Source organism: Argopecten irradians, chromosome 6 (assembly GCF_041381155.1).
Source record: "Argopecten irradians isolate NY chromosome 6, Ai_NY, whole genome shotgun sequence".
NCBI lineage: Eukaryota > Metazoa > Mollusca > Bivalvia > Pectinida > Pectinidae > Argopecten > Argopecten irradians.
In genome coordinates, this window is record NC_091139.1 from 9,383,792 (window position 1) to 9,395,202 (window position 11,411).

General features: G+C 34.8%; 1 protein-coding gene across 1 annotated transcript; it reads right to left on the reverse strand.

Moving 5' to 3' along the window:
* Positions 1–1,889: 1,889 nt before the first annotated feature.
* On the reverse strand, positions 1,890–11,106 carry LOC138324919 (tripartite motif-containing protein 2-like). The gene is made up of 2 exons (XM_069270167.1): positions 10,987–11,106; positions 1,890–7,801 (listed from the first exon to the last, which is right to left on the reverse strand). Exon 2 carries the CDS (start codon positions 7,789–7,791, stop codon positions 5,770–5,772), a length of 2,022 nt encoding a protein of 673 aa, XP_069126268.1. The 5' UTR covers positions 7,792–7,801; positions 10,987–11,106; the 3' UTR covers positions 1,890–5,769.
* Between the last annotated feature and the right edge of the window lie 305 nt (positions 11,107–11,411).

Consider the following 11,411-nt stretch of genomic DNA (forward strand, 5'->3'; position numbering starts at 1 on the left):
GCCCCACCTATAGCTAGGCTAGTTTATCATGTATATGGCCCCACCTATAGCTAGGCTAGTATATCATGTATATGGCCCCACCTATAGCTAGGCTAGTTTATCATGTATATGGCCCCACCTATAGCTAGGCTAGTTTATCATGTATATGGCCCCACCTATAGCTAGGCTAGTTTATCATGTATATGGCCCCACCTATAGCTAGGCTAGTTTATCATGTATATGGCCCCACCTATAGCTAGGCTTTATATCATGTTATATGGCCCCACCTATCTATAGAGTAGGCTAGTTTATCATGTATATGGCCCCACCTATAGCTAGGCTAGTTTATCATGTATATGGCCCCACCTATAGCTAGGCTAGTATATCATGTATATGGCCCCACCTATAGCTAGGCTAGTATATCATGTATATGGCCCCACCTATAGCTAGGACTTTTATCAGGTATATGGCCCCACCTATAGCTAGGCTAGTTTATCATGTATATGGCCCCACCTATAGCTAGGCTAGTTTATCATGTATATGGCCCCACCTATAGCAGGCTAGTATATCATGTATATGGCCCCACCTATAGCTAGGCTAGTTTATCATGTATATGGCCCCACCTATAGCTAGGCTAGTATATCATGTATATGGCCCCACCTATAGCTAGGCTTTTATATCATGTATATGGCCCCACCTATAGCTAGGCTAGTTTATCATGTATATGGCCCCACCTATAGCTAGGCTAGTATATCATGTATATGGCCCCACCTATAGCTAGGCTAGTTTATCATGTATATGGCCCCACCTATAGCTAGGCTAGTTTATCATGTATATGGCCCCACCTAGCTAGGCTAGTTTATCATGTATATGGCCCCACCTATAGCTAGGCTAGTTTATCATGTATATGGCCCCACCTATAGCTAGGCTTTTATATCATGTACATTATATGGCCCCACCTATAGCTAGGCTAGTTTATCATGTATATGGCCCCACCTATAGCTAGGCTAGTTTATCATGTATATGGCCCCACCTATAGCTAGACTTTTATATCATGTATATGGCCCCACCTATAGCTAGGCTAGTTTATCATGTATATGGCCCCACCTATAGCTAGGCTAATATATCATGTATATGGCCCCACCTATAGCTAGGCTAGTATATCATGTATATGGCCCCACCTATAGCTAGGCTAGTTTATCATGTATATGGCCCCACCTATAGCTAGGCTAGTATATCATGTATATGGCCCCACCTATAGCTAGGCTAGTTTATCATGTATATGGCCCCACCTATAGCTAGGCTAGTTTATCATGTATATGGCCCCACCTATTAGCTAGGCTAGTTTATCATGTATATGGCCCCACCTATAGCTAGGCTAGTTTATCATGTATATGGCCCCACCTATAGCTAGGCTAGTTTATCATGTATATGGCCCCCCACCTATAGCTAGGCTAGGTTTATCATGTATATGGCATGGCCCACCTATATATTTCATGTATATGTCCCACCTATCGCTAGGCTAGTTTATTCATGTATATGGCCCCACCTATAGCTAGGGTAGTTTATCATGTTTATGGCCCCCATCTATAGCTAGCTACATGACTATTTGTTATAACAGATCACCTTCGTGTATATGGCTAGGATCTATTAGCTAGGCTAGTTTTATTTTAATGGCCCACCTGATGACTTACGTTTATAGATAGGATAAAATGGCCCTCATCTATAGCTAAGGCTGTCATCAAGACAGAATTTATACAAGGTTTATCATGTATATGGCCCCACCTATAGTTCAAGGGCTATATAATTTAGTATAAACAATTCTATTCTACAAATAAACACCATATTTGGTCAGAAAACAGCATTAAATTGGCACACAATCTCATCAATATTAAACTATATCCATACAATTTATATACTATTCTGTATTTGCATATTACAGAGTTATCTGTACTTGCGTGTAGGTATTGATTTTGACGTCATGTGTTTGTGAACATAACCTCATACTTTTCAGAGAAAACGACATGAATTTCACTCACAAAATAATGACTTCACAATGGAATACCTTTCTACTCACAAGGGAGGTAAGTCTATAATATATAAAGACAGAATATATATAATTATTTAGTTAATTACATGTACAAATGTACCTGTATAACAAGTTGAATTCAGCACTACTTCAGATAACTTAATTTTAAAGAACCTTTGTATAAAGAACTAAAAAAAAATTAAAACAAAACAAAACAAAACAAGCAATATTTACAAAATCAAACATTTCCACAAAAAAAAAAAAAAATCAAAAACACGACAAAAAATTAACTTAAAAAGTTATCCTTCAAATCAACACAAAATGGCATCTAAAAAGTATTGTTAGATCTTGGTACAAAATAAATTGTTACATCTCCTGTAATGACAGGAATTTTTAATAGGGTAACAGATTTCTCAGGTTCATCACAGAAACAGTATCACACAGACAAGTTAAATAGGATGATATACAACAATTACGTAGTTTGTAACTTATTTTTACAAATTCTATTGATAAGTATCCTCAATACATATATACATATGCATGTACAAACTTGTCAAAGGAAAAAAGTTAAATGCAAATATCACAACAAATGAATGAAACAAATCAATGTTCACAAGCAGAGACTTATCCTGATTTCTCGAAACAAACCTAAGTCACTAGCAGATGCCAGCTAGGTAAAATAGAAAGAATTCTGCATTTGCGTATTTCAGAGTTATCTGGACTTAAAATGTAGTACTGATTGTTACACCATATGCTTGAATTGCCAATGTAACTTCATATTTTCAGAGAAAAGGACATAATTATCGCTTTGTCATGTATGTTTTGTATAAATTGACCTCTTGTGGCACACAAAGGTGTGCCCAGAGTGTATTAATAAAATCTGAAATCTGAAATCTGACACAATATAAATTGATGGCTTACAGCAAGGGTAGATTACTCATGATCACCCTGTAATATGCTAAGACAGAATACTTCAAACAAGATCTGTATAATATTGCAGAGATAAGAGCTGAAACTAATTAAGCTACTTTTATTTAATGAGCACAATAAAAAAAACTATCAGAATTTGACTTAATAAAGCACATAAAAAAGTAATAAAAACGTGTAAATATCGCAATATTTAAATATTGTACTGATGACCAGCATAAATCATTAACCACTAGATGAACTTAATCATCCAATCATTGATTCAGAACTTTCATTATCAATTAATCGGTCGATTCTATTAATTACCTGGTACTTATTTTGAATTAAAAAAATCTCCCCAAAAAAGGTAAAATATAGTCTGATTTAATAACTCATATCCTAATTTAATCCTTCCCTCAATATAATATGGTAGGAGGAAAACCTTGCATTGGTAATGTTTTCATATATTTTCATAACAGGTAAAATGAGTAGATCATAAAAATCCAATGATTACAATTGATTTACGGGACTCTGACCTTTAAACGTCCTGGAATTAAGATTTTCCAGTGGGACTCCAAAAAATATTATGAACCCTCTATATTTCTTTGTACTGGGACTCATGAAAATTTGAAAATTAGTCTTCTGGACTCGCCTTAAAAATCCTACATAAATTGCTGGATTATCTAAACTGGTTATCAGATCAGTCACCTGATTATAACCAACTGATGATAGATTATCATTTTTAGTCGATAACTACAACACCAAAAGTTAGTGACACACTATACTTTTTTACTTCTAGCACTTCTATCGCAAAATTGCAATCGCACACATCCACACGCATATCAAACTTCAGATTATCATGCTCAGTATAGTAAAGAATTAATTTGTGTATATCTAGCTATCATACATGTTCATCTGTACACCCTGTAAATCCTTAAATATAAAAAGATTATAGGCCTTTCCATCCTACTGAAATGATATATAAAGTTGAAAATTGTTGTAAAACATGTATTTGTAATATGGAAAAAAAAATATATATTTAAATGAATATATCATATTAAATTATAAAATCTATGTCCATTGGGTGTATAATAGTTTGAATACTAAAAACTTATTGAGTAAATAATATTCTTACACATTTTGGTATTAATTCACCAACCCTGACAGCATCCTCAATACTCCAGGAGTTACTATTACTGACGTTATAACCTTCCCATAGACTATCTCATAGCAAAACTGGAGGCAAGAGAACAGAAAACACAATTTAGTCCTTTGATGTACATCAAAAAAATCATATAACAGTACACTGTGGTTGACTGTGTGGCTTTGAAGTTGGGCGTCGCTCTCTCAGTAGTCTTCAAAGGAAGTCTTTTATAATTTGCAGTCCTGAGATTTGTCAGATTTTTTTTCTTGAACTGCTTTCAGCTTTACAATGATTTAGTCCAGGGTTGAATATAATGTCTGTAATTAGTTATAGTAATCCCAGAGCCTAACTCGATTTGCCCAGCTCTTCTACTTCTAGAATATAACTTCCTGACACTCGATTTGTAGCTTTTCTGCTTCTGGAAGCTCTTCTAAGAAGAGCGCAAATCCAGTCGAGCTCTGGAGTATCAAGGATATTTTTCAGATGTATATCAGCTTTAATATTGACATTTCTACCTGAGAATTTAGAATCTTTGTCTAGATTTTCCAACTCCTTTAAATGGTAGACAAAACTTATTCCGTCTTTACGAATTAAAGTTACCTCCCTTTGAGTAGGTATCCATTTATTGTGAAGTCGGTGAACCTCACGTCATGACATTAACCCTCGCAAACACATGAAATCACAATCAATACCTACCCGCAAGCTAAGGCTGATAATATTATAACTCTTTAATATATGCAAATGCGGAAATGATGATATTTTACTAAACTATAGAATTACACCATGATAACTACATTAGTGGTTATAGTTATATATTTACATTAAATTGCATGCTTTTCTAAAATAGAAATATCAATTATGTCAGCAATACTAGTCAGGATTAAATATTTTCACACTCGCTAGAAACTACTATACCTAATTATAGACCAGAAGTAAAAAAATCACTGCATCCCACCGAAAGCCATGCAGCCATTAACTGTGGAGTACCTAAAACAGTTTGTTTCCCTACAAGCCATTTTATTGATAGCTTGCACTGTTTACGGTACTATAGATGTACACTACATACATGTATGCAGATGGATTTTCATGAAAATGTACTAAACATTTTACAATTTCATTCAAAATTGTCACCAGAAATAAATTGCAGAAAGATAAACAGATTCATCAACTATTGTCCAAAACAAATGTTATTCATTAATTGCACAATTCAGTATATAATATCAAAATTTGAATTTCATTTCACACATAATCTTCTAATATCAACTAAAACACATCAATTTCTCGAGAAATATGAGAATAAGGTTCTATATATCTTTGTTTCAACAGAACACTTCAGTGAGTAGGGTTGGATACCATTTAATAGAACGAAGCTGCATTTCAAGACACAATACAAGTATCAATGATACCAGTATTTTAACGATACATATACTGACATTTTTGAAGAAATATAATGGTAGCCTAACGTTGTACTACATGTATATATATATATATACATATAGATTGCATTTGACTTAACATTGCTAATGCACAGGTTGTTGTGCAGACTTTGAATTATAAATGATGTGTTAAATTTTTGCAAATACCGATAAGACTATATTGGTACCTTTTTAACACGGGTATGTACCAGTATTTTTTAAAACAAGTATCAATACTATATTGGTATCAAGTAACGATATCCAACCCTATCAGTGAAAAATCATCTATTTCCCTGTTAACCAATCTGGTACAGGATGTTGAAGATCCGAACTTCATCATTTTCTTTACAATTGGAGATTGCGTCTGCTTGTGTAACAAGAAGCCTTGTTTTGTCATGGCTGACAGATAATGCACACGGCCCCCCGACATCACTCGAGTCAATGAGTTTCTCCCATTTCTGGCCTCCAGGAGAGATCCACTTGAGACTGCCTATAGAAACTATCAGTCCATCGTTGAGGACCGCCAGTCCAGCAGGAACATCCATCCACGAAGGAACCTTGGCCTTCCATAGAATGGTTCCCTGGTTGGTAGTGCAGTGGATACATTCCTTACTTAGTCCCCCGCGCTTGAAGAAGAGATTTCCGGAGAGCGGACACACTGTCAGATAATCCGTTACACTCACCATATCTTTGCCCCTGTCATCCTTCTCAATTTTAATCAGCAGTTGGTTGAACTTGTCATAGACACGTATACACCCAACTTTGGACCAGGTTGTGTCGCAGCAGACGTAAAGTCTCTCATGACCAGACGTAATTCCCAAACATGGTTGCTCTGTGTCGATATAATGAGAACATGGTGTCAGCGTCTCCAGATGGAAGAATCCAACTCGGTTCTGTTTCGGCAAAGACACTGCAATTTCTCCTGTACATGTCTCAGCCACGTCAAACGGATAGGTTTGCATGGCCATCTCAGCAATACAGTAAAATGTATTGGAGAAAAGCTTCACCTTTTTGTTATTTCGATCTGCCATAACAATGTTATCATTGGACAGAAAAGCTGCACCAGTCAGCCAACAATGGGTTTTATCACTGGGCCTCTTAGCATTGAACGATGCCACTTGGATAAGTGATTTAGGAGCATTTGATGTCGGTCCAAATGGCCCCAGGGGTAGGATTTGTGGCGTGGCAGCTGAAGGTACAGAACCAGGATGAGCCATGTGGACGACTCCCGGTGCTCCAGGAGGAGGGTTTATATTTAACATAGGACCACCAAACTGCTGTACAGCAATAGCATAGGATGGTGGCAGACCACCATTTTCCATAGTGCCATTCTGGTCCAGAAATCTGTTCCCAAATCCCAGCAGCTGTTGTGGGCCCTTACCCCCGGAGGCCCCAATGGGTTGATTGTCTTCAGTTGAAATATTCACCATTACCTCTCCCACCAAAGTAGACAGCTTCTCCATTCGGTTTTCCAAATCAATGTCAGATCTGAGGGATATATGAATTGCTCCTTTGCCCCTGATTGATTTTAAAGTTTTCTCTAATTGTCTTTTCAAGTCCAAAATGTTTTCTTCACAATTCTCAATATCTGTTGAAGAATCTCCCTTTCGTTGTCGCAGTTCTTCCATTGCTGCTTGTAAGTTTTCACTCAAGTTTTGGCATTTTTCTTGGTTTTCCTTTAAGCCACCTAACTCACAATCATACTTGCACTGCAGCATATTGATCTGATCCTTCTCTGCAGTGTCAATTCTCTCTTTCATCTGTGCAAAATGTTCTATAATTTTCCTCTCCATAGCGTTCTTGCTTTCTGTCAGAGCACTGATCGATTCTAAGTTTTTCTTTTCCATTTGTGAAGCTTCTAGCAGGAATTCCGAAACACTTCCAAGAAGTTTCTCATGCTTTTTTGTTGCAGCGAGAGCTGTTACCTCACAGCTTCTATGGTCAAAGACGGCACAATCAGAACAGATGTTTTTCTCGTGTCCCTTACAGAAGTATTCCATTGTTTTACTATGAATTGAACATTTCATCTCTTTTCCTCCCTCTACTGCTTCCATCATGTTGATAAGGTTAAAGTTAGTTATCAGAGAATCAGACCATTTTTCGTACGGAATACTTGGATTTCTAATCTGAGTGAAGGTTCGGCAAATAGGACACGGAAATCCGTGTCTCCCGGGTGTTTTTGAAACTTCTTGTTTGATATAGGCCTGAATGCAGCTTTTACAAAATGTATGCTGACAAGGAAGAACCTTGGGATGTCTAAACTTCTCTGTGCATATAGGACAGTGAAAGAAATTCTCTTGGAAGTCTGAGGTAGCCATTCTTCATTTTCTGCAATAAAAAATGGATAAAGGTGAGAAAAAAATTTCAAGAGGTTTGCACTACGTGTTCAGTATTTGTAAGTGACAAACAGTTAGAAATCATTTTATTTAATTATAAGTGTCTAGTTTTAAAACAAAATTATAATGTCAATTTTATTTTTAAGTTTTACATTCACTTAGAATTAACTTAAGCTTCTTCTAAAAACATTTTCATGAAAATTATGAATTTCATACAAAATGTAGAGAATATTTATCAGATATTTTTTTTACATATTAAAGACAATTTATTCAAGTAACAGTGATAATCATTTACATGTTTGTTTACAAACATTGATGTCACTATTTTTTATTTCACTGGGGTATGAAAGAAATTTTTGCAAACTGTGTGAATCCATGTTATTTCATAACCTGATGAAATTAGAAAATAAAGTTATATCAATGCTTATAATCAATTTTCCAGATTACTTGATAAAACAAAATGCATTTACACGTACGATTCCATTGATTTTTCAAGAGATTATTTTTCCAAATCAATATTCAAAGTCAATGTTTCTACAATTGTGATGTCATGATAACATCGGGATTTTGCGCCATTCTCAATTTTTTAAAAAGAATCGGTCAATATAACACTGCAAGAATTAGTATGAAAACAAAGAAAAATCAATTAATGGTATAAATGTATATAATCTGATATGAATTATTAATTTTTAATGTAGCTGTAGCTACAGTCATCAAGGGAGGAAAATATTATAGCAAACATTTATTTTAAAGATGCTTTACCGCTGACAATTGGTAATTTTTCTTTATCAAAAATAGGAGTAGACGATTTAGTATTTTTCTTCAATTACAAAAGTTACTTACTTTACACCATTACCACCATTGAAAAGTTTGAGCTTTTAATTTTACTTCAAGTTAAAAATATGAAAAAATGATTAATTGCATCCCGAAAAAAATCCGTGGCACTATATCATATATAGAATGAAGTACTGATTGCGCATGCTCCAAAGGCAAAACACATTATTTTATATTATTTTTTGTGTTAATTAGACAAACTTATACACGATTAAACACCAATTATTGTTCAAATGATGAATATCATTTATGCTCTGTCGGCGGTGGAGCATCTTTAACTATATATGGTACATTATCTACATGTATCTCAATAATTACTGTTTCATTTGCTTCTTAATATATCTATTTTAGTAAACCCAGCACTTTTTATTCTTTTATCTTTTTAGTAAACTATCGTTTATAAATCAAACAAAATCAATTTTTAAAATACATGCTATAATAGCATATAATCTGTCATTTTTTATTCTTTTATCATATTGGCATATATGTATATTAGACACTTATTCATTAAGATGTGTTTTTAATTTTTACATATATTTATGTCCCAAGAGCTTTATGAGTGCCATTTTAATTTTTAATACTATTTTCTGTGAAAATCTGACTGTGATATCCATTATACCTGTATATTACATGTAAAGATTGTATGTAAGTATGTGAGTAACAGACCTAGATTGGGCTTAAATTAAAATATTGTTTGTTTCCCCTTTCCACCTATAAATCATCCCTTACAAAAAATATTTTAATGGTATTTTCCATGCCAAAAACATTTTTATTATTTCTGACATTTAATTTTGTTTACCTTATTCGACCCAATAAGCGCCCAGGGCGTTTAAAATATTGAAGAAAATGAAAAGGTGCCATAATAGATAATTATAATCCAAAATTAACTGGCATAGGAAGATGAAACGTAATGGAGGGGGCAAAGGTCCCCAATATTTTGTAAACCCCCCCCCCCACGAGCGCCCTGCACATATGATACACTTTATATTCTTTTTCCATATATCATTACATATAATCCTTGTACACATCTATAGACAGTGGCGTTGCTATCAGGAAATTAATTAATATTTTAGCAGGGTCCGGAGGTCTCCACCGGGAAAAAAATTACGATTTAGAATGGCTGAGATGAGTTTTACAATGTATTTTGATGATTTTAAAGCGTTCTTAACATGGTAATTTTTCGATTTTAGGTTATCTGCTTTTAGAAATGATATCTGTGAATGCTGTCATATATATTTCACTATTATGCAACCCTGCTTGATCTGAACATACTGAATTCACACCATCAGCACATTGTTGTGTAACTCAGAATAATAATGAATCAATTGTCTTGCTAAGACATATAAAGAAATTAATCTTTTAAGAAACAATTTTTGAAATAGTAGAATCCCTTGATGGACATTTTTATTCTAGTTCGTGTGTATTGAATTTTCATAATTGAAGGTTTAAACATAATGTGCTTATATACCATGGATGTTTTAGGAAACGCGCTGCGCAGCGGAAAATTTTCTAAAATGAAGAATGTGCATTTTAGAACATTTCACTTGGCAAAAATGGGGAGGGGGGGACAAAAAGACATGTTTGCCCCTCCCCCCCCCGTCCTTGGGAACAGGGGGAGGAGGGCAATTATCCCCCGCTTCCTACGCCCCTGATATTGATTAAGAAATTTATGTCAGTTGTTACAGATAACAATTTTTCTACTCTTGCACCAAAACCTTAACCTGGGATTTCCAACGCTGACGCCGATGAGATGCGAGCAAAAAAAAATTAAAAAAAATATTGAGAAACATTTTCTTACGGATAAGTTATTATCAAAATTCTCTCGACAAATTTTACTGCAATTACCTCTAATTGATCAGCTAAAAATACACGAGTCCATGGAAGGGTCATCTGGCATTTTTGTATAATTTTGTCCTTATATTTCATAAAAGACTAAAGACAAATGCAACTTACAAGATTTACTAGCGAAAATTCGATAAAGTTCCCTTGTTGCAGCCCTGGTACAGTTTACATGTACATTTGGTTTTCATATCCCCATTTTAATTTGTATGTTCAATGTACTGTTCGTTTTGAAACAGTGAAACCCATGCAAACGTTGACGATCAAGAGGAATTTCATCAAAATACATTATGACTTTCTGGTGAAAATTATGTAAATTGCTACAGTTTAATGTTTACACATACTACAGACAGATACGAATCCGTCTAATAAACCAACATGTTTCTGAATAAATGTTTTGACCGAAACCGGAAGTCCTATATTAGATTATTTTGCGACTATTTCTGTATTCATTTTAGAATGAATGAGAATATTCTTTCTCTTGTATTCCGTTTATGTACGTACCTATACGTGCACAGTCCTGCGAAGTTCTCATTAATGAAGAAATGCATTTAACATTTACTCGCTGTCTAACATTCCTCGTTTCGATTTCACTGACATTTAACCGGATGTGGTATACTAACTTTCGGAACCAAAGTTTTTCTATATCCAGAATTTTCCGGTTTTCTGGTTGAAGGAAAAGCTAGAAAAAAAACCTTATACTGATTACTAAAAGTAGCGATCACTCAAACGCGGATTTCTAAAGAGGTCTAGGCATGCTATGAGGAAGGGGAGAGGGGAAATCCGGCCATGGTGTACATTGCACGTGTATTTTCATGTACATGTACATGAACAATGTAGACCCTTGTACAGTATATATATTTGTATGTTGGAAAAACTACTAATTGCTCATTGTGAAAAAAAAAACCACGGAAACAGATATATGATGA

Excerpts from the sequence above, each read along its gene's own strand:
- LOC138324919 (XM_069270167.1), bottom strand. The coding sequence starts at position 7,791 with ATGGCTACCTCAGACTTCCAAGAGAATTTCTTTCACTGTCCTATATGC.